General features: G+C 44.2%; 1 protein-coding gene across 5 annotated transcripts in view; it reads right to left on the minus strand.

Moving 5' to 3' along the window:
- The window catches only part of TTLL11 (tubulin tyrosine ligase like 11), a 278,698-nt gene that overhangs the window by 22,909 nt on the left and 231,450 nt on the right, over positions 1-24,339 (minus strand). For all 5 annotated transcript variants that reach the window (XM_054501606.2, XM_054501605.2, XM_063649910.1 and 2 more), the window contains one exon: positions 17,464-17,570. In XM_054501606.2, the coding sequence (XP_054357581.1) occupies positions 17,464-17,570 (107 nt within the window). The remainder of the gene's footprint in view (positions 1-17,463; positions 17,571-24,339) is intronic.

Consider the following 24,339-nt stretch of genomic DNA (forward strand, 5'->3'; position numbering starts at 1 on the left):
CTAGGTGACCTTGGACACATTACTTAACCTCTCTGAGCCTTAGCTTTCTTCTCTGTAACCTGGAGTACAAAGCTTAAATCTCAGGATTGTTGGGAGATGTGCGAAATGCTAACAGAGGACTTTTAGTTTCAGCTCTGATGCATAAAGAGCTTAGAAGTCATTGCTCCTGGCTGGGCATGGTGACATATACCTATAATCCCAGCACTTTGGGGGCCGAGGATGGAGGATCTCTTGAGCCCAGGAGTTCAAGACCAGCCTCAGCAACATAGTGAGACCTCCATCTTTATTTTAAAAAAAAGAGAAGTCATCACTCCCATCTTCACAAAAAGAAAAAATGCTGAACAAATTGAAAAATCAATGACTATTCTAAGATCAATGAATATTGAAGTCACAGGACAAGCCACCACCCTAAAAACCATTGAGACCTGTGAATATAGAGAATCATAGCTGAATTCAGCTTACCAGGAGCAGAAGCTGCTGGAGCCAGGAGCCGATAAGAACATTTCACTGGTAATCGATGAGTTGCTAGAGACAGTGTGAGGCTCAACCTTTAACTAGGTTGAGTTAAAAACGCCTGGGGGTCAGTCTTAGGGGGTCTCCCACCTTTTTGTGGGTGGGGCTCCAGGAGCCCCACCAGATTCTCAAGAAAAAGACTAGAGAAAATCTTCTCATGCTTCAGAAAGGGGTGGGGGAGGTAACTATTTTGGAATATGCCTAGAGCACTGTCCATAACAGAGGCCTGCTAATGTGGGAAACTATTATTTATTTACTTATTTTTTGTTATTATTATTATTATTAGAGACATGGTCTTGTTTTGTCACCCAGGTTGGAGTGCAGTGGTGCAACCACAGCTCACTGCAGCCTTGACCTCCTGGGCTCAAGCCATCCTCCTACCTCAGCCTCCCAAGTAGCTGGGACTACAGGCATGTGACATCACACCTGGCTCTTTTTAAAATTTTTTGTAGAGACAGGGGTCTCACTGTGCTGCGTAAGCTGGTCTCGAACTCCTAAACTCACATGATCTTCCTGCCTCAGACTTCCAAAGTGCTGGGATTACTTGGTGTAAGCCATTACACCCAGCCAGAAACTACTTTAGTAGAGGCTGATCTGACCTAGGGGAAGGGCAATTAGATAACTAGCTTTTCAAGCCTTTCTAGCTTTCACACATAAAGGGAGAAAAAAGGGGCTAAGAAGCACTTCTGAAAGTCACAGCCCATGGACTCAAGCCTGCTAGGAACAGATTTAATCTCAAGATTGTAAAATGTTTCTCTACCCAGCACCTTATCACCACATCAACAGGGTTCACTCAAGTGTAATAACAGTGGATCACAATTGAGAGAGATCCAAGAAAAAGATTCCATTTAAGGAGTTTTTAAGGAAATACAAAGGCAATAGGGAGAGAAAAAAAAAAAAAAAACAATTGGAGGAAACCAAAGCTTCTGGCACCTATGACTACAGCAAACATTAAACACAGCCCAGCTCCTAGAAAGATAAATTTAAAACCTCACACTGAAAGCCTGATTACCTTGGTTCCTATTATCAGGTACTTCATGGCTGGCTTTCAACAAAACATTACAAGACCTGCTAGACCTGCTAAAAAGCAGGAAAATATACAGTGTGAAGAGACAAAGCAAGCATGAGAAACAAACTCAAGTATGACAGAGATATTGGAATTATCCAATGGAGAATACAAAATAATGATCAATGTGTTAAAGTCTCTAGTGGAAAAAGTAGGCAATATTCAAGAACAGATGGAAAATGTAAGGAGAAATGGAAACTCTAAGAATCCAAAAGAAACGCTAGAAATAAAAAACATAACAGAAATGAAGAAGGCTCTCAATGGGCCCATCCGCAGATTGGATACAGTCAAAGAAAGAATCAGTGAGCTTGAAGATATGTCAATAGGAATGTCCTAAACTGAAACAATGAATTAAATAAAAAGAATACTGAAAAAAGGGAGAATATCTAGGAACAGTGGGACAATGACAAAAAGTACAAAATATATGTTATGAGAATATCAGAAAGAGAAGAATGAAGGGAGCAGAAGATAGATTTGAAGCCATAATATTTGAGAATTTTCCAAAATTACAGACAGACACCAAAACCACAGATCCAGAAAGCTCACAGAAAACCGTGCATGACAAATAACAAAAATCTACACCTAGGGAAAAATCATATTTAAACTATAGAAAACCAGAGACAAAGAGAAAATCTTGAAAGAAGCCAGAGAGGAAAAATAATACCTTACCTATACAGGTAAGGTATATATGTCTTAGGTAAGGTATATATAATGCCTTAAGGACAAGAATTATACCAGCCGTCTCACCTAAAATCATGCAAGCAAGAAGAGAGTGGAGTGAAATACTTAAAGTATTGGAAAAAGAAACCCCACCAACCTAGAATTCTGTATGCAGTGAAATTATCCTCCAGAAATGAAGGAGAAATACACTCTCGGACAAACAAAAACTGAAGGGATCTGTTGCCAGTAGACTTGCTTTGTAAGAAATATTTAAAAATAAATTTCAGAGAGAAGAAAAATGATACAGGCCAGAGACTCAGATCTACATAAAGAAAGGAAGAGCATTAGAGAATAAATAATAGAAGACACAATAAAATGTTTTTTCTTAATTTTAATTGATCTAATAGATAATTGTTCAAAGTAATAATAGCAACAATGTATTGGGTGATTATAGCTTGGGGATAAGTGAAATGAATAACAGCAATGTTATAAGGCATGGAAAAGAGAAATCAGAAGTTCTCTGTTATAAGGTACCTGCACTATCTGTTAAGGGGTATAGTGTTATTTGAAAATGGACTTATTAGCTGGAAACTAACTGCAAACTCTAGGATAATGACTATTTTTAAAAAGGAGTATAATTGCCATGCTAAAAGAAGAGATAAAGTGGAATTATACAAAATTCTCTATTAAAACCAGAAAAGGCAGAAAAGAGAAGTAAAAACAGAAACAAAGAACAAGTCAATGAATAGCAAGCTGTTACAAACATGATAGGTATCAATCCAACTATATCAATAAGTACTTTAAATGTGAATGGTTTAAATAAATTAAAGGACAGAGACTGTTGAGAAGATTAAAAAACGAGACCCAACTGAAACACAGCTTAAAGATAAAAAGAAACACACTTTGTAAAAACAACAAAAAAAAGATAAAAAAGCAAAGGGTCGGAGGAAGATATATCATGCCAACCCTAACTAAAGGAAAGTTACAGTAGCTATATTAATTTCAGACAAAGCAGACTGCAGAACAGGGAAAATTATCAGGGATAAAGGTGAGTAATCATGATAAAGGGACAATTCTCCAAGGAGACATAATAATCCTTAACATGTATGCACCTAACAACAGAGTGTCAAAATATGTGAGACAAAACTGATAGAACTGCAAAGAAAAATAGATAAATCTACTATTATAGTTGGAGACTTCAACACCCCTCTATCAGTAATTGACAGATCCAGCAGACAGAAAATTGGTAAGGGTATAGTTGAACATAGCAGCACCATCAATCAACTATGTCTAATTGACATGTGTACAATACTTTATCCAACAAGAGTAGAATATACATTCTTCTCAGTTCAAATGAAATATTCACCAAGACAGACTACATCCTAGACCACAAAACACACCTTTTTAACAAATTTAAAAGAATAGAAATCATACAAAAAATTCTCTCAGGCCACAATAGAATTTAACTAAAAATCAATAACAGAACAATGGTTGAGAAGTCCCCAGATATTTGGAGAATAAGTGGCATATGTCTAAGCAACATATAGGTCCAAAAAAATCTCAAGAGAAATTTAAAAATATTTTAAACTAGGCGAAGATTAAAATATAACTTATTGAAATTTGTGGGATCCAGTGATATTAGTGCTTATAAGAACAATTTATAGCAATAGATTAGACAAGAAGAAAGATCTAAAATCAATAAGCTTCCATTTTAGGAAACTAGGAAAAAAGCAAATTTAATCCAAAATAAACAGAAAGAAAGAAATAATAAAAATCAGAACATAAGGCCGGGCGCGGTGGCTCACGCCTGTAATCCCAGCACTTTGGGAGGCTGAGGCAGGCAGATCATGAGGTCAGTAGATCAAGACCATCCTGGCTAACAAGGTGAAACCCCATCTCTACTAAAAACACAAAAAATTAGCCAGGCATGGTGGCTGGCGCCTATAGTCCCAGCTACTCAGGAGGCTGAGGCAGGAGAATGGCGTGAACCTGGGAGGCAGAGCTTGCAGTGAGGCGAGATCACGCCACTGCACTCCAGCCTGGGAGACTGCGAGACTCCGTCTCAAAAAAAAAAAAAAAAAAAAAAAAAAAATCAGAACACAAATTAATGAATTAAAAATAGGAAGAAAACAATAGAGAAAATCTATAAAACCAAAAGCTGGTTCTTTGAAAAGCCTTAAGATCAATAAAATTGATAAATCTCTAGCCCAGCTAACCAAACACAATCAAACAAACAAACAAAAGCAACAACAGAGAAAGAGAAAAGGTTATTAGATTACTAATTAGTAATTACAAATTACTAATATCAGAAATGAAAGGGGGTCATCACTATCACTACTGATCCCATGGATATTAAAAGGAAAATAAAGAAATATTACAAATAAGTCACGTCTACACATTTGATTAGATAAAATAGATCCATTCCTCGAAAGAAATAATTTATGAAAACTCACATGAGAATAAACAGATAATCTGAATAGGCCTTTATCTATTAAAGAAATCAGATGAATAATCAATAACTTTTCAAAAAAGAAAGCACCATCAATAACTTTTCAAAAAAGAAAGCACCATGCCAGCTAGGTTCATTTGGTGAGTTCTAACAAACATTTAAGAAAGAAATGATACAAATTCTCTACAATCTCTTCCAGAATACAGAAGCAGAGAAAACATTTCCTAACTCATTCTGTGAGGCCAGCATTACCCTAATACCTAAACCAGATAATGACATTACCAGAAAGGAAAACTGCATACCAATATTCCTCTTGAGCATAGATGCAAAAACCCTCAATAAAATATCAGCAAATTGAATCATATGCTGGGCACCAATATAATTCCAACACTTTAAGAGGCCAAAGTAGGAGGATTGCTTGAGTTCAGGAGTTTGAGACCAGCCTGGGCAATCCTGTGAGACCCAGTCTCTACAAAAAATTTCAAAAAATAAATTAGCCAGGTGTGGGGGCACATGCCTGTAGCCCTAGCCACTCAGGAGGCTAAGGCAGAAGGATCACTTAAGCCCAGGACTTTGAGGCTGCAGTGAGCCAAGACTGTGCCACTGCACTCCAGCCTGGGCAACAGAGCAAGACCCTATCACTAAGGTAAAAAAAAAGAAAGAGAAAAAGAAATCATACACCATGACCAATGCGATTACTTCCTCAACTTGATAAAGCAATATCTACAAAAAAAGTCGTATAGTTTAATGGAAAGAAATTAGATGCTTGCCTCTTAACATCAGGAAGAAAAAGTCCCCCCTCACCATTCCTGTCCAACATTGGACTAGAAGTCATAGCTAATGCAGTAAGACAAGAAAATGAAATGAAAGGTATAGAGATTTGGAAGGAAGAAATAAAATTGTCTGTGTTCAATGGATTGTCAATGTAGAAAATCACAATGAATTGACAAGGAAACCTCCTGAAGTAACAAAGACTGTAGTATGTTTGAAGGATACAAGGTTTTTATAGGAAAGTCAATTTTTAAAAATATATTAGCAATGAACAATTGGAATTTGAAATTAAAACATATTTGAAGTTAAAACCATTTACATTAGCACCAAAATAAAATAAAATATTTAGGTATAAATTAAGAGAATATGTGCAAGATCTCTATGAGGAAAACTAGAAAACTTAGATGAAAGAAATAAAAAGAAGATCTAAATAAATGAAGAGCTATTTCATGTTTATGAGTAGGAAGATCACTATTGTTCTTTCTGACTTGATCTATGAATTCGACACAATCCAAATGAAAATCCCAGCAAGCTATTTTGTGGATATTGACATACTAATTCAAAATTTATATGAAAGGACAAAAGACCAGAATAGCAAACATAACACTGAAGAAGAAAAAGAACAAAGTCAGAGGACTGACACTACCCAACTCCAAAATTTACTATAAAGCTCTAGTAATCAAAACAGTATGGTATTAGTAAAAGAATAGGTAACTAGACGAATGGAACAGAAGAGAGAGTCCTGGTAGGCCCCTATGAATATAGTCAACTGATCTTTGACAAAGGAGTAAATGCAATTCAATGTAGGGAGGATAGTCTTTTCAACAAACTGTGCTGGCACAATTGTGCATCAATAAGCAAAATAAATAAGAGAATCTAAACACAGAACTTACACCTTTCACAAAAATGAAGTCAAAATGGATCACAGACCTAAGTGTAAAATACAAACTATAAAACTTCTAGATGATAATATGGGAGAAAATCTAGATGACCTCAGGTTTGGCTACAAAATTTTAGACACAACACCAAGAGCAAGATTCATGAAGGAAAAAAATTGTTAAGTTGAACTTTATTAAAATTAAACACTTCTCCTCTGAAAAGACATTGTTAAGAAAATGAGATAAGCCACAGACTGGGAGAAAAGTATTTGCAAAATATATATCTGATAAAGAACTTGTCTCCAAAATATACAAAGAATTCTTAAAACTCAACAATAAAAAAAACTCAATTAAAACATGGGCAAAAGAGCTGAACAGACATCTCACCAAAGAAGTTATACAGATGGCAAATAAGCATATGTAAAGATACTCAACATCAAATGTCTTTAGGGAATTGCAGAGTAATACAATGAGGTGGCACTATATACCTATCAAAATGGCTAAATCCAAAAAACTGAGTACGCTAAGTGTTGACAAGGATGTGGGGCAAAAAGAACTCTCATTCATTACTGTAGGACTGAAAAATGGTACTACTACTTTGGAAGACAGTTTGGCGTCCCTCAGCATCCACAGGAGATCAGTTCCAGGTAACCCCACCGATACCAAATTCTGCAGATGCTCAAGTTCCTTATATAAAATGGTGTAGTATTTGCATATAGCCTATGCACATCCTGCTGTATACTTCAAATTATCTCTAGATTACTTATAATACCTAACACAATGTAAATGTTATGTAAGTGTTACACTGTACTTTTTATTTGTATTTTTAAAATTGTTATATTATTTTTTATTTTTCTTAAAAAAAAACCTATCAATCCATGGCTGATTTAAATCTACACATGTGGGATGCATGGATATGGAAGACTCACTGCATATATATATATAGAGAGAGATAAATAGATATAGATACAGATAGATATAGATACAGATATAGATATATAGATATTAATAGATATGGATATGTGAAAGGGGATTTATTAGGGGAATTGGCTCAGGGCTGAGAAGTCCCACATGCAACAGACCATCTTTAAAGTGGAGACCCTAGCAAGTCAGTGGTGTGGCTCAGTCCAAGTCTAATGGCCCCAGAACAAGAGATGCCAATGATGTAACTCTCAGTCCCAGGCCTAAGGCCTAAGTAGTTGGAGCTGGGGGAGTGGGGGTGAGGGGAGGACCTGGTGTAAGTCCTGGATTCCAAAGGCCAGAGAACCTGGAGTTCTGACGTCCAAAGACAGGAGAAGAAGAGTGTCCCAGCTCCAGGAGGGAGCAGTGAAGGGGGAGGAGTGGGGAGGTGGGAGGCAAGAGAGAGAGAGAAACAGAAATAGAGTCATCTTGGCCTTTTTGTTGTTGTTGTTCTATTTGAGCCCCCAGCTGATTGGCTGGTGCCCACTCACACTGAGAGTGAATCTTCCCCATCCAGTTGACCAACTCACACACCAGTCTCCTATGGAAACACTCTCACAGACACACCCAGAACTAATGCTTTACTAGTTCTCTAGGTATCCCTTACTCCAGTCAAGTAGACACCTGAAATTAACCATTGCACCATACAATCCAACCATCACATCCTTGGGTATTTGCCCAATCGTGTTACAAACTTATGTCCACACAAAACCCACGCATGAATGTTTATAGTAGCTTTAATTATGATCGCCAAAAACTGGAAGCAACCAAGGTGTATCTCAGTAAGTGAACAGATGAACAAACTGTGGCATATCCGCTCAATGGACTATTTTATTCAGAGATAAAAAGAAATGAGCTGGCAAGCCATAAAAGACATGGAGAAACCTTAAATGCATATTGTTAAGTGAAAAGAGCCAGTCTGAAAAGGCTAGATACTATATGATTCCAACAATATGACTTTCTGAAAAAGGCTAAACTATAGAGAGTAAAAAGATCAGGGGCTCGGGGGGGAGGGCTGAACAGGGGGAGCACAGGGAATTTTTAGGGCAGTGAAACTATTCTGTATGACACTGTAATGGTGGCTGCATTTGTCAAATGTCAAATCCCACAGAACTGTACAACACAAAGAGTGAACCTTAATACAAACTACAGACTTGAGTCGATCATAATATACCAAGGTTTTTCCATTAATTATAACAGCACAATCATGCAAGACGGTGTTATAAGGAAACTGTGTGCATGGGAATGGGAGAGTACATGGGAATGGGAGAGTACATGGGAATTCTATACTATCTGCTCAATTTTTTCTGTAACTATATGTTCTAAAAATATTAAGCCTATTAATTTTTTAAAAAGGGCTTTTACAGCACCTGGCCTGTGTTAGGTGCTTGATAAATGTAGCTGGTGTTGGCATCAATCACTGGCAGTTGCATTAGGAGAGAGCCTGCTGGAGAAGATACAGTCAGGACACCTGGGTCTCAGCCTGAGCACTGCAGGGGCTATTGGAAGTGGCCCCTAACCCATCCCATCCTTATTTCCACAGCTCTAAATCTGGGATAAGAGAAATTCCTCCCCTCGGTACAGTTGGGAGCACTGAGTGCTGTGTTTTGCAACAATAAAGTGTGTGCAAACATTTTACTGCCTGCTCCAGGCCGTGAGAGGAACGGATAGATGAGAGGAGTGGTGGGGGGAAGCCCTCACAGCCCCTGGACATGCTCCCTGGAGAGTTCCCTGGACATGCTGTTGTTGTTAACGCCAGGCTTAGCCAAGACCAAGGGCCAGACCATCCTACTAAACACAGCTCTGCCCAATTCTCAGGCCTGGGAGAATTTGAGGACCGGGACGGGGCTCACATCTTCATGTGCCTGTGGCGGTTGTCACTGCACAAGGCAGACCAGGACTGAGACTCAGGGCCGGCTCCTGTTCTGCCCCTGCCTGCCTGTGGAGCTGTTTCTAGCCCTCTGAGTCTTGGTTTCCTCCTCTGTATATAAGGTTGTGGTAGAGCTCACTGGGAGTGTGTGCATTGTGTGGACAAGTGACTTTGGAAATGGTTTGTAATCTGTAACACACATAGCCACCAGGAAGGATGGTGGTGGTTAGACACAGAAAAAGCTACTGTTTGGGCTAGGTGCATACTTTATCACTAAATCCTGACAGTGCCCCAAGGTAGATGTCATTGCCCCATTTCAAAGGACACTGAGGCTCCCAGAGGTGCAGTGTCCCCTCTCAGGGCTTCCTGATGGCAGGTAGCAGAGTATTGAAACCCAGCCTGTCTAACTCAGCTGCTGGCTTTCTGCACAACACTGGATCCTGCGGCTGCTGTTCCTGCAAGATCTGGGGATGGTGGGCAACAAGTGTAGGGAGAGGGGAGGCCTACATCGAAAAGAATTCAGCTTTCCCCTTTGTCTGTTTTTGGGGGGTGGGGCCAGACGATGGGCAGAGATCCTATTCTCTCCACCCTCAAGGTGACTGAGGATGAGGAAGGACAGGCACTCGCCCGACAAAAGGGCAGCAGGTGTGACCGCACCTCGTCTGGCGGCACTACGGGTGCAGAAGTGGCTTTAGCAGGCCTGGGAGATCAGGGTCTGGGTGAGCGAGGGGGAGGTTGAGCCGGCATCTCTGCTGGCTCACTTGCTTTTATTAAAAATAATTCTGACGCCAACTATTTTGTAAGCGTGTAGGGCACACATCCAGAGACGCCCATCTGACTGCGAGATAATTTCAAGGCTGAAGAACACCGTTCGTGCCAGACAGCTCGCACGAGGCGCTGCGTGAAACTGGCCTACTTATCCACGGCCTCCTGTATTTCAGGGGGAGGGGGCAAGCCATGTTTATGTATAAAGGAGACTGCGCTCAACATTCCAAACGAAAATACTCTTCAATATTTCAGTGCATCGTTAACCAAATACATTTCAGCTGGGGCTTACTCCAGCCGATGTGAGCAGAGGCGTCAGATGACTTGCAGTCGGTGACTGAGGGATTTTGCTGAGAGATGGTCATGAGGCTCAGACACTCACAGGATTGGTGGGTTGCCGCGGCTGAGCCCTGGTCCATGGGACATGTGTAACAGGGCACCTGCCAGATGCCAGGCTCAGTACTTGGCCTCATGCAGGCGGGACAGCTCTGTTTCCTGGATGTTGACTTCATGTCGGGGGCAGATGTCCAGGCCCTTTCACAGTACTCAATGTGCGCTGTGGTCAAGGGCAGCACTGGGTGCTGCAGAGCAGGTGACACAGTACTGGGCCAGCCTGAGCACTGGGGGAGACTCTGTGAGGAAGGGGGCCTGGGTGGTGGTGAGCAAGGAGAAGGGGTTCCTGCAGAGGTGGGGAGCTGAGGGGGCCGGCCATTCTGGCTGGAGTGAGTGTGAGGCTAGTGATGAGTGGGGACGCAGAGTGGACAGGGGTCCAGCTCTCAAGGCCCTGAAGTACGCCAGTGTTCTCCCCTGGGGTTGGAATTGTGAGACCAGTGACTGCAGGCAGCTGGGGGCCAGCACAGGCCTGCAAATGATGGGAGCAGGCAGGGCTCCCACTTCCCACAGCCATGGCCGAGGCTGCCAGCACCACATTTCCTCTGCCTTCCCCAGCCTCACCGTCCCCACTGTTGCCAGGGTGGGATGAGGAGGACCTGGCACTCTGTCGGCCACCAAGGGAGAGTCTGTTGTGGCCACATCCCGACCCTCACATCTGGCTGTGAGGCAGGCCCTTCTTCCCATCTCTGTCCCCAGCACCTGCAGAGCAGATGGCAGGGGTAGGTGCCCTGGAAGCACTTCCCAAGAAAGTAGCACAGTAGGAGCAATGGGATCACACTAGGGGCAGACCCGCTTCCTGAGCATTTTCCACAGGCAGACACGGCCCTGAGCGCTTTCCGTGTTTTGTTTCATTTCATCCATCCCAATGTTTCCAGGAGGCAGGCACCATTATTATCTCCACTTTACACATGATGAACTTGAGGCTTGGAGGAAGTTATCTAACTTGCCTGAGGTTAGCTAGCAAGTGACCAAGCACAGATTGAAAGCCCAGTTTGTCTGATTCTGGAGCCTGTGGCTTTGGGTATATAGCAAGTCAACCCAAGGCAGCCCCCGGAGGTGGGCATGTAGCTCAGGAGGCAGGCATGCAGCTCATCAAGCAGGAATAGATGTTTCTTATTTTGGTCAAAGAGCACTCAGCATATGTCAGATAATAAACAATGCCATTCTTAGATTTTCCTCTCCAAGCAAGGGGTGTGTGGTGTTTGAGCTCTCATGGGAAGGGGAGGTGGGGCAGACTCCACAGTCAGTTTTTTCTTCCTTTGCTCTCATGTTCCCTTCGGTTACTGAGAGGGACCTTTAGCTTACATCTTAAAATAGCAAAAACATCTGGCTTTGAAGTAAACAAAGTTCAGAAGCCCCCAGATGTTGGTCTTTTGTTAGGACTGGGACAGGATTCTTGGTTGCCCAGCTCAAATGTTACCTTTGTGAGTAAAATGTTTGTCTCTCACAGCTGACACCATGATTTTGCCTTTAATTGCCTAATCTTGATGCCATCCTCATCTCTTACCACGGAGATGTGAAATTCCACTCTGGAAAGAGGTGAGGGCAAAGTCTCCATGATAAGAAGGAGCTCCTGAGTGCAATTTACATGAAATAAATGCATCTTCACTGACAAATTTGTTTCTTTATTTGATTCTGGGCAATGAGAGGGCTACTTGACGGCTACGACATCCCAGTTTTGCTGATAACATCCTCATTTAGAGTTCTGTGTCCTGCTGGAAATTCTAGAAGTGAAAATTAAAATTCTTATCTTTTTTTAATGACAATTACATTGGCATGCTGGAGAGCGTAAGCTACATGTTACTAAATTCCATCAAGCTCTTGAAGAGCCATTGACATTCTGTCAGAGGTGAAGGCGAGCCCATTTGGGGAATGATGAACCCAGGGTGCAGATGGGGGGGGTTCCTTAGGTGGGGAGAGCCACATATTAGATGTAGGTCACTGTCAAGTCCTAGCTTTTGTTTTGAGTGGTGAGTTTGCGGATGTTTATTCCATTATTAAAAATAGCTAATTTAAAAAGCTAACTAAATAAAAGTAGGCTATGCGTGGATCATGATGGAAATGTCTCATGAACCAAGGGTGATGCGTGATGGTTAATCTAGTTCTATGCACCTGAGGTCTAATAAAACACAAAACAAACAATCAAAAGCAAACTTATTTAAACGGATTATTTGAGTTTTAGATTTCATCATGTGCATGCTTTTTCTCACTAGTTTTTATTTTTTTCCTAATTATTTTAAGCACCATTTTTTCTTCTCCATTTCAATAGCAAGGTCTCCTTTTGCAGGTTATTTTTGTTCTTAAAGGTCTCAAGAATCAGGGATCTGGTTAACCCCTTCAGTGGGCACCAAAGTCTTATAACGGCAGAAGGAAGGTCTGGATGGCTTCGGGAGAGGGGAAGATGCTTTAGCACTTTGACACAGCAGGCACTGGGTATGGGTGACGATCCAGTCCAACTGGGCATTCAGAGGAGGGGAGGGAGACCCTGTCAAAGAGACCACCTCTACTCTGAGCCACGGTTCTCACACTCAGGATTCCCTGCTTTGAGGATGCAGGGCATCTTTTATTTTTGCATTCGTCCGCTCATCAAACACTCACTGGGCACTGGGCGAGATGCTTTGCATGTTCTAGGCCATGTGCTAGGCCCTCGAGGATAGAGAATACACGGTGGGTGGCTTTTCTGGGTCACAGCATGCTACGTGCCTTGTATGCGTTCTATCTTAACCCTCACAGCAACCCTCCTCTGTTGCTTCCCCCCATGGTAGCTCTGGTCATATACTATTGCAGTTGTTAAATGTATGTCATATTCATTTGTGACTGAGAGCACTGGGTATAATGGAAAGGGCAGCAGACACTGAAGTTAGACTGGTTTTTATTCAAATACTAGGGTCCCCACTGCAATATATTTTTTAGAGGCAGGATCTCTCTCTGTCACCCAGGCTGGAGTGCAGTGGCACAACTGTAGCTCACTGCAGCCTTGAACTCTTGGGTGCAAGCAATCCTCCTGCCTCAGCTTTCCAAGTAGCTGGGACTATACGCAAGTGCCATCATGCCTGGTGAATTTTTAAGTTTTTTTATAGAGATGGGGTCTTGCTATGTTGCCCAGGTTGGTCTCGAACTCCTAGCCTCAAGAAGTCCTCCCATCTCAGCCTCCCAAAGTGCTGGGATTATAGGCATGAGCCACTGCTACTGGCCCCCACTGTAATACTTGACATGTCTGTGTAATTTCACCTCTTTGAGGCTCAGGTTTTCCATCTGTTGAATGGGAATAACAATGCTTATCTCACAGGATGGTGTGAGAAGTAAATGAGGTAATTCTTAGCAAGCATTTTTTATTTTTGTCCCATATAAATGTTCAGTAAATGGTCTCTTTTTTTTTCCTTAAGAGGCTAGGATCTGTACATAATTTATCTTCATATCCCTGCAGGGCACAATACCTGATAACACATTCACTAGCTGTTAGTTGAATGGATGAATGAATGAATGAGTACGTGTTCTTTGAGCGTGAGAACCCAGGCTCTATCATTCTTCACAGGCTTCTTTCTTTTCAGCCCCCAGCAGCTGTGGGATGGGGAAAGCTGTCTCCCTCAGCACGGCACCCACACCTCCAGCCAATACCTAACTGGACCTGACGGCCTCGAACCCCTTGGCTCCACACCATGGAGGGAAGAAAAGAAGACCCTCTGGTCTTTCTGCTGACACTTGGCAAAAGGAAGAATGACCACTCAACCACAGACTTCTCCTTCTGCTACTCAGTAGCTTCCTGAACGGTCCTAAGAAGGTGGCTGTCTCCAGATGCCCCTCTGCTTGAGAATCAGGGGCTTGGACCAGCCTTGAGAAGGAGGCAAGAACTGGGCCCTGGCTGGCACCACAGGCACAGAACGCTTCCCATGTGTGGTTTTCATGCCTAGGCCCACTTCCTAGATCCCCAGGCCCTGCTATTTCCTTCCAGGAGTGAGGAAAACTCAGAGGATGGAGGAAAGGGAGACAGGAGGTTGGACAGGCACCCTCTCTGCTCCAGTTCTGTCCTCCCAGCAGGCCCTGTGAGTTGACTTTTATCCTCCTGCTGCTGCTGTCCCCTCTGACTCCTGCTTCACAAGCCCTGCCCCCTCTGTATCACTTAAGTGAACAAGCACTGCTTGGTGTAGCCCTGGATGGGGGGAGAGCACCCTGGGTGAGGAGGTACGAGGCCTGAGTTAAAATCTTGCCTCCTTTTGCTGCTCCCTGGCTGTGGGAGTTTAGACAAATCACTTTTGCTCTTGGAACCTTAGGGTGCTCATCTGTAAAAGGGGGTGCTGTTGCCCACCTCGAAGGCCTGGCGTGAGAATTTGCAGCGATATATGCACAAGTGAAGTAATCTCAAAACTGCTGTTACTACTATTCCACCTGGTGATGACTATTCCACCTAGTCAGGGGCTGAGGTCTGGCGAAGGGCCTGGGAGATCCCAGCCCTGAATTTGCTCATCAGTATGTGCTAAAAATAAGTATTTTTCTCATTTCCATAGCTTGGTCAGCAGAATACAGAGACCCTGGCAGACCCCAGAAAACCTCACCAGAGCTTGAATTGCGGACAGCCCCTGTGGATTCCGCTTACCGGGAGCAATTTAAGAGGCAAACAAAACATGAAAAACTACTCAGAATTAACAATGGACCAGATGGTAATGTTAGTTTGCAGCAATAAAACATGATAAATAGCTTCCTGCTGCTACTCCTGATCAATTTCAATATTTAATAATTCCACTGCCACCCCCACCCCCTCATCTGGCCCCCTCCGTGGGATCCTGGATGACTCCCCACGTTCGGCTCACAGAGCAAACACTTCTTTGCTTTCTGAAGGTGTCAGCAGAAAGTGCCGCTGCTCGATTGTCACATGAGCACTCTCAGTCCTCGAAATGATAATTAATCTGCCTACTTCTCCTGAAGACGCTCCATCTCACGCCTCTCCTGGTTGCCAGGGAGGGCTGTAAGGGAGCTGCCAACTGCAGAGATGCGATAGAGGCACTCACCTTGTTGATTCAATGACTGCTGCTATTTCCTGGGTTTTGCTTTTGACTTAAAGAAAGGGGAGCTGCAGGGAGCTCGGTGGTCATCTCACTCTAGGACCAGTGAGTAGGAGAAGGCAACCTGGAAGGGGCTTGGGTGGATTGGTGTTTGAACCTTATCCACCAGCCATGCCTCTCTAGGCCTCAGTTTCCTCCTCTGCACAGTGGAGATAATCATATCTACCTCTAGGAGAATTCTAGCCAGTGCTGCACATGTAAAGTGCCTGCAGAGTGCTTGGCATATAAGAATTGGCCAAGAACTGGCAGCCAGGAGCATCATTACTAAACACAAAGCCAAACAGCAAATGATGTCTGAGCGCCAGTGCCCTGCAGGAAGGACCGGCTGCATCGCTGTAGTTGGGAAGTTTCTGGCCCACATGGGTGTAGGGCAGGATTGGTTAGGGGTGCAGCAGCTGCCAGGCAGACTGCCCCCAGGATTCTCCCCAGGGGGTGTCCACTAATAAGATAAACTGCCTTGCACCATCAGCGAGGACTCCAAAGACCTCAGAGCCACCCTGGAGAGGAGGGATTGTTGGCGCCATTTTACAGTTGAGGAACTGGAGATAAGGAGGTGGAATGACTTTTCAAGCTAACATGGGCAGGAAATGGCATAATCAATTCTAATTTGGATCTCCCAACCTGACTTCATGTCCTCTCCACAGACTCACAGAAGCAAGCTGCCCCACTCCTCATGACCCGGTGCCTCCCTTCTGTGCGTCCCTTTTGGAGGGAGGCAGCCAGAAGAGGGGGTGGTGTGGGTGCCAGGGTGCTGTGGGCTCACAGTTCCCGTGTGATCTGTCACCTGAGCTACAGTTTACTCGTCTGTGAAATGAGACTCATAATGCCGACTGCACTGGTTCACAGGGACATTTAATGAGGAAATATGCATGAAAGGACCTCGAAGTTTTGTGATGAGCTGTACAAATATCAGTTATGGTTATTATAATTTTTTAGAAAAACACCCTCTAGGCTGGGTGCAGTGGCTCACGCCTGTAATCTCAGCACTTTGGGAGGCCAAGGCAGGTGGATCACTTGAGCTCAGGAGTTCAAGACTAGCCTGGCCAACATGGTGAAACCCCGTCTCTACTGAAAAAAAAAAAAAACAAAATTAGCCGGGCATGGTGGCTTGCACCTGTAATCCCAGATACTTGGGAGGCTGAGGCAGGATAACTGCTTGAACCTAGGAGGCAGAAGTTGCAGTGAGTTGAGATCATGCCACAGCAACCACTCCAGCCTGGGCAACAGAGTGAGACTCCGTCTCAAAAACAAACAAAAAACAAAAGAGAGAGAGAGAGAGAAACACCCTCTGTGAGAAAAAAGATACGAAACTCATCCACCTAAAGGTGGGTTCTTCTCACAGAACCCCTCACCACAGAACCTAGAGGATCAAGATCAAATTTTCTTGTGTGGCATTCAAGGCTTTGACAGCTCCCGTAACCCCGTTTCTACCCCTTCTCACATCCCTTTTTGCTCCAGCCCATCTGGGCTACTTGGTATGGTCTAAGCTCAACAACCTCTCCTGTGTCCATGCCAAGGCCAGGCAATAGCCCTGCCAGAGTGGCTGTCCCAGCCCTGTTCACCAGCTGATCCCATACACCCTTTTCCTGAAGTCTTCCTTGGCCCTCCCTGGATGAGGAGCTCCTCCGCTGGGTTCCCGGATAGCTTCTCTGAGCTTCTCTCCCTCCCAGCCAGGCATCCTACTACCTAGCGTCATTTTCTCATCTGCCTCCCAATGCTACAGTGAATTCTTTCAGGACGAGAACCAAGCACTATACCCTCCAGCCCACCCAAGGCTGGGCCCAGCATATGCTCAGGAAATGTGTGTGAGGGGTGAACAAATGAATGAATAACTGAGTGTTCCCAGTATGGATGGAATCTGAGACTTAAGCAAAGGTAAGGAATGCTAACGGTGGCATGAGAATTTGGTAGCAGACAGTGCTCCAGCATTTAAATTCAGCTCAATCCCTGGGATGATGTCTAGATCTGATGGCATCATCTTCTTCCCCCATCTGAACCCTTGACAAGAAGGAACAGAAAATATACCACCCACGCTGTCAGAACCCCCACAGGCCATGGCAGAGGCATTTGTCAGGTACCTGAGTCCCGCTGGTCCAGAGTCATGGAGTTCCACCTCCGTGTGATGTCAATGTAGAGGATGTCCACGGCAGCCATGGACAGGCTGCTGCTGCTGAGTTTGCAGCTCCTGCCAACAATGGGAAGTGACATGTCACTGCCAGCCTGAAACCTGTCCTGTCTATCTCTCCTCCACTCCTATTAAGGACTGAATGTTTGTCCTCCCCAAATCCATAGGTTGAAATCCTATCCCTCCAATGTGATGGTGTTAGGAGGTGGGGCCTCTGACAGGTGATTAGGTCGTGAGGGCGGAGCCCTTGGGAATGGGAATAGTGCTCTTCTAGGAAGAGACACTAGAGAGCTTGCCTCCCCTCTACTCTCCACTATGTGAACATAGAAGAAGGCAGCCATCTGCAAACCAGGAAGTGGGTCCTCACCAGACACCAGACCTACCAGCACCTTGATCTTGGTTTTCCCAGCCTCCAGAATCATGAGAAATAAATGTTTGTTGTTTAAGCCACTCAGGCTGTGGCATTTTTGTTCTAGCACCTGAACTGACTGACATTGTCTTTGTTTGGATTGTGTTCCGGGTCTGGAATGTCCTCCCTTACCGCAGCTGGAACTACCGCAGGGTGACTGGCATGGGGCCATGGGACAGAAGGTGGTGATGTAAGTGAGGTTAGATCCTCAGGTTCCTGTAAGTTCAGCCATTTGGTTAGTTAGGGGTCTAACGGGCTGGAAAGAGCAAGAACTTTAGAAAAGCAAGGCAAGTCTTTCTTTTTTTTTGATACAGAGTCTTGCTCTGTCGCCCAGGCTGGAGTGCAGTAGTGTAATCCCGGCTCACTGCAATCTCTGCCCTCTGGGTTCAAGCAGTTCTCCCCACCTCTGTCCCCTGAGTAGCTGGGATTACAGGTGCCCAGCTAATTTTTATATTTTTAGTAGAGACGGAGTTTCGCCATGTTGGCCAGGCTGGTCTCGAACTCCTGTTCTCAGGTGATCCACCTGCCTTGGCCTCCCCAAGTGCTGGGATTACAGGTGTGAGCCACTGTGCCTGGCCAGGAGAGCAAGTCTTGAGTTGTAGCCTGGCTCTGCCACTTGGAAGCTGCATGGCCCTGGTTAAAACATTTCACCTTCCTGAGTCTGGGTGTCCTCATCTATAAAACAGGTGGTCTTTATTATAGTCATTGTGTGTCAGCCTGACCTTACACAGCAATGTGGGTCCCTGCTTGCTCCAAAAGAGAACGAACTCCACATGTCAAGAAACACCCCCAGCAACGTGTCCTCATCTTTCTATCTCTTAGTCTCCAGAAGGAGGAGGGGAAGCTAGGCCCTCAGCACTGCCCTCTCCTGGAGTGTCCAGGCAGCTGATGGTGTCATGCTCAGATGACCCAAGGATGACAGCATGTCAACAGTACAGGCTGAAGCCATCACTACTGTCCAGAAGCAATTTCCCACTGGAAATGCTCACCAGATTAGTCCCTGAAGACAAATCTATGGACAAGGGCTCAAGGCTTCTGTACTTTACCCACCTTAATCTGTCACCTGAAGATCCTACATAAGCCCTGAATCAGCCACACTAAGCTCCAGATTTATAAAGCAGAACAGCACAGGCTGGGTCCTCGCTGCTCTGTGTGGGCTGACACAGCATTGCTGGGGAGGTTCCTTGTTCTTGACTTTAGGGGAGTCACCTGGAATTGACAGGAGGATTGTGGGGGGCGGGTCTCTGAGCTTTGGATGCTCCACTTGTTTAGGTGCAGGGAGGCCACAGTAACCAGGTTTTCAGTCTGATGTCAGCATCGGTACTCCCTGTCCATGCCACAGCAGGGGTGTTTAGAATCCTCCTAACCCTCCCTAGCCTTTTTTTTTTTTTTTTTTTCTTTTTGGTCTGGAAGTGTGGAGGGGAGGGCAGTCTGGTATGCCGAAAAGAGCATGATTTAGGCATCAGACAGATTAGGATTTAAATCCTGACTGGAATCTTTTCTAGCTGTGTGACTGGGGAATTTACTTAAACCTTCTGTGCTTTTATTTCTTGGGCTCTAAAATGAAGATAATAATACCTGCCCACATGGTTGTGAGTACATGCCAAGAACCCAGCATGGTGCCTGTCACCTGGTAGGCCCACAGCAATTGTGAGTTCCCTTCCCCAACTCTCTCCCCCTTTTCCCTTTTCTTCCTCTAGATCTAGAGCCATCTCACCCCAGAGGCTGCCTGGAGCCAACCTTTCAGTGAGCGACCCTGCCCGTTCTGGAGAAATGGAGTATACCAGTTGGAATATCTGTGTACTGGGCTTGGGCTCTCTCTTCAGACTGGAAGCAGCCCTTGGCTTGTCCAGGTGCACCCCTGCCCTGGACAGGATCGTGCTGGGAGGCCTGTCCCAAGGCAGGCTGGATTTGTCCAGGGAATCCTGAAAGCTAGGCCTCTGGACCAGCTGTCAGGTTGGCTGAACTACATTCAATGCTGCTTTCAACTTTTCAAACGAATCCACATCCACTGCCTCAGCTAATGATGAAGTGGCTCTTTGATTTCCCATTTGTCATTATCCCTTGTGTGAATAGCTCTGTTAGGGACCGGACAGGGGAGGGGTTGATTGGCAAGCAGGGTTTGGGCATCAGAGGCCCCTCTCCAAACCCAAGCACACCCCTAACGACAGTGGCTGGGCGTGTGCCCCGCATGGTGCCCAGACGAGCCTGGTGCTCCTTGTATGCCAGCACATTTTCTTGCCCCCTTCCTCCTTCCTCCCTTCCTTTCTTCCTGCCTGTATTTCCCAGGCCATCAATGCACATCCTGCTTCCTCCTGGGCTCCTGCTCCGTATTTCAATCACAAGTCACGGTGGCAGACTTCAAAGCACATCAGCACACAGTTATTGAGCCCCAGTAACCACCTGTCAATGGATGCAGAGGGTTTCATGTCACTTGTCACCAAGACGGCTATCTACTGGGTTCTGTGGGGGACGATGTTCCAGTCTCTCCCAGGGTATTCGAACAGCCTGCATTGCTAATTTACAAAGCTTCATTAGGAACAGCCACAGTGTCCTCTAATTATCATATCAGTGTCCTCTGGGCTACCTGCTCTTCCACAAGTCAGGAGCGCTGCCTAGCTTGCTCTGTGGGTTAATGGAGTATTAAAAGGGAAACCAAACTGACCATTGGTATATAGTTATTTTTCTTCTGACAGGTAGAAAATAGAAGTGTCAAACTTTTAGCAGGAGCCGTAATTTACCCAAGAAATTCTCCATTTATTCCCTTTCCAAAGTAACTCTTCCTCCCTAGTGATGCCTGCAAGTATAGTTGATTGCAACATCTGCTACTGGGACAGAGGAGGGATCCACGCTGGCTGTGGTAGGCAAGAAATGCAAATGCCTTAAAAGAATCTTGATTCTGTAGGCATTTCTTGGGCACCATCTGTATGCTAGGGCTTTTCTTGCTCATCAGCTCTCTGGATTTTAACCATTCTTTGAGGGTGGTATTCCTGATCCCATTTCAATGAAGCGTATGCTGAGGCTCGGGAGATGGGACGTGACTTGCCCAAGGTCACACAGCCGGAATTCACATCTAGTTCATCCTTGGAAGATAGAGTAGTGGACTTGGGAGCTGTGGGGAGGTGGCCCAGTCCAGGGCTGCAGGAGGGATTCAGGAATCAAGAAACCAGGTCTCAGGCCAGGGACCAGATGGGTTGGAGCCTCTAAAGCACTCCTGTTGCAAGCTTTGGGATATGGGGCTGGGGCTATAAACCAGGGTGCTTGGATTTGCCCTGTGGTTACCAAACATTCTCAATAAATTCAAACAGGAAATGAATGACTCCAACAGTCAAGATATCAAGACTTTGGAATGAATTTTTCATCCATCTATCCACTCAATGAGAATTTATTTGTGTCCTCTCTGTGTAGGCAGTATTCTGGGCTTGGACAGCAATGAATTGCTGAATGGGCCTTGGATACCGTTCTCAGAGACTGTACGTGATCTTAGAGTCTGGGGTAAAAATGTGGCTCTTAATCATTGAGAACAGTTTTCCCTTATGCCTGGGGATGCAGCTCTTCAAATGACTAATGAGTAGAAGGATAAATTCTTCAGTGGAAGAAAAGTCCAGGAAATAGGGTACCATGAGAAGCCAGAAAAGTTTCTAGGAAAGGATAGGTTAGAAATGTACATGGAAAAGAGCTTTGGAGTCAAATGCACATGAGTTTGAATCTTGGCTTTGCTGTGTAACCTTGTGCAAGTCATGGAAGCTCTCTGCATCTACATTAGGAAATTTCCTTTTGTACAGTGAGAAAAAGGCTGCTCACCATACAAGGATCTTTTAAGGACTAGCTCAGTGCCTGGCACACATGGGGAAGTGGCAAATGGCAGTTCCCATCCTTCCTCTCTGATGTAGAACCAGTTTGAAGAAAGTCTGTTTTTTTTTTATTTTTTATTTTTTCCAGAATCAAAGGAATTTGGGCACATATGATGGGAGAGAATCACAAATCATTTAAGTTCATTAGGAGTCCAAGTATAGAAATATTTGAAATGATCATTCTCATTTCCTCTTAACAACTACTGACATCTCATGGGAAATTTAGAAACCAACTTTTTCCACTCCATAAAATCCTATTTATAGAATTTCTTTTGTGTTCATCCTTCTCTGTGCAGAAAAGAAGCTTTTTTTTTTCTTCTGGAGAGGATTCTATAATGTGAAAGCTAACAAATGATCAATATTTATTTTTAAAAACCACACTACCTAAACATCTAAGGGGGCAAGAAGACAACTCCAGTTTAAAATGTATGACTTCGAAAGGCCATTGATATCCAAGGCATGCAATATTGCTGGAAGGGGATTGTCACAGAAGCAGGGGAGATTATCAAAGTCACTGAGGAGTTAATGACAGAGGGGGAAGCAAGGCCCCTTATGCTCCTATTCTATAACATTCTAACACACCATGTTGCCTCTCAGAGAATAAAGCCCCCCGCAGCTATCCATTATGAAGCATGTTAATATCTCCTTATGATAAAAGGGAGTGGAAGGGGAAAGGGGAAAGGAAGAAAAACCTTATTCAAAAGGAGACCCGGGATCAGAAGCCACCCAGTGGGAGAACCTCACATGAAGCAAATGCTCGCAGTACAGAGAAGCTGCTGCATTTCCTAGAAATAAACCTGGTTTTGGCAAACTGCTTAATTTCTGGGCTGCCATCATGAAAAATGCAGTATATGCAAATTGATGTCCAATTCCGATGTGGGACACATTTGTAAAAATTTTCCTTCATGAATTACATAGATGCCCCCCCAAATCAGTAATCCAATGGAAGGAGAATGACAAAAATGCATCTCCCTCCAAAAAAGCTGTCAAGCTGAAGAATCAATCAGATAATGTCTATTTCTCGGGGAAAAAGGTGGCTTCACACCCCAGCAATTATTATAAAATAAAATGTTAAAAAAGAAAGAAGAAAAGAGGCACTTAATTCATGGTAATATGTGCTACTATTATGTGCCTCCTGAGGAAGTGACATGAAAAGCTGGTTAGAGAGAGTTAAGTCTAGACGAGGGAAGAACAGTTCATTATTTCTCATTTCTTGGTGAAAAAGAAAAATAGAATATGGCCAGACTGGCATTAGCATAATTCACTCTGAAAACTGCTGATCTATGCAGCACATTATGAGAGATGGACACTGGAAATAAATTCAATCGGAGTGTTTATTATTTTCTTCCTTCTAGTTCTCTTCAAGGAGCTTGGAGAGAGAGAGTGGGTAGAACAGATGAAAAGCAAGTTCAACTTCTGCCATTTGCGTGGGAGCGCTGAGAGGAGTGTATATCTCGCCAGCGAATATGTCTTTTTCAAAGTGCTCCTGAGAAGGGCACTTGGTTCGATTTAACATATGGCATAAATATTATTAATTCATAATGAAGCAAAATTTAAACCAAAGTGGAACAGAGAGAGAGAAGGGTTGTTAGCAAGAGAAAATGCGTGCTGTTAAATTTAGCCAGCAAGACTGAACATACTCAGAGAAATCTAAAGGCAGAGAATATCATCTTTTATGATTAGGTTGCTGTTAGGATTTTCTGGTACATTTGAAAAAGAAAAATCCGGCCGGGTGCGGTGGTTCATGCCTGTAATCCCAGCACTTTGGGAGGCTGAGGCGGGTGGATCACCTGAGGTCAGGAGTTCAAGACCAGCCTGACCAATATGGTGAAACCCCGTCTCTACTAAAAATACAAAAATTAGCCGGGCATGGTGGTGCACGCCTGTAGTTCCAGCTACTCAGGAGGCTGAGAAAGGAGAATTACTTGAACCTGGGAGGTGGAGGTTGCAGTGAACCGAGATTGCACCACTGCACTCCAGCCTGGGCAAAAGAGCAAGACTCCGTCTCAAAAAAAAAAAAGAAAGAAAATAAAAGAAAAAGAAAAACCTGTTAATGGTTGTGCAATGCTTTCTCCATTTCTTCCTGCATTCTTAATTACTACAGACATTTGTTGGGAAGGGAGGGAGCACGGAGCTCAGTCTGAGTTCCTGTGCACTGACTGCCTGGTCCCCCCTTGAAGAAGTGGTTCTCAGTGTCACGGTCACCATGGCTCCCTAATGAGTTTGGCCACTGATGGGGAATGATGGCTGCAGGACCTAATAGTCTCTAATGTCTCAAAACCTGGGTTTTCATGCAAATGCCCTTAATTACAGAGAGCAAAGGGTGAAAAATCATAAAGCCTATCACATAGAGACAGATTTGTGGCTATATTTTTGACTTCGCCTGGTTCCAATCTGAGAGCATTTTAGGAATCTTCTTGGTTAGAACCATTCCCAATTCTGCTTTCTTTTCAAGAGTCATAGCAATCCTCTTAATAGGTACTTCCTTCCTCTCATACCAGAGGTCACCCACCAGTGGTATCTATGGGCAGTCATGCTTTCATTGAATCCACAGTGTTTAAAATTA

This window comes from Pongo pygmaeus, chromosome 13, assembly GCF_028885625.2.
Source record: "Pongo pygmaeus isolate AG05252 chromosome 13, NHGRI_mPonPyg2-v2.0_pri, whole genome shotgun sequence".
Taxonomy (NCBI): domain Eukaryota; kingdom Metazoa; phylum Chordata; class Mammalia; order Primates; family Hominidae; genus Pongo; species Pongo pygmaeus.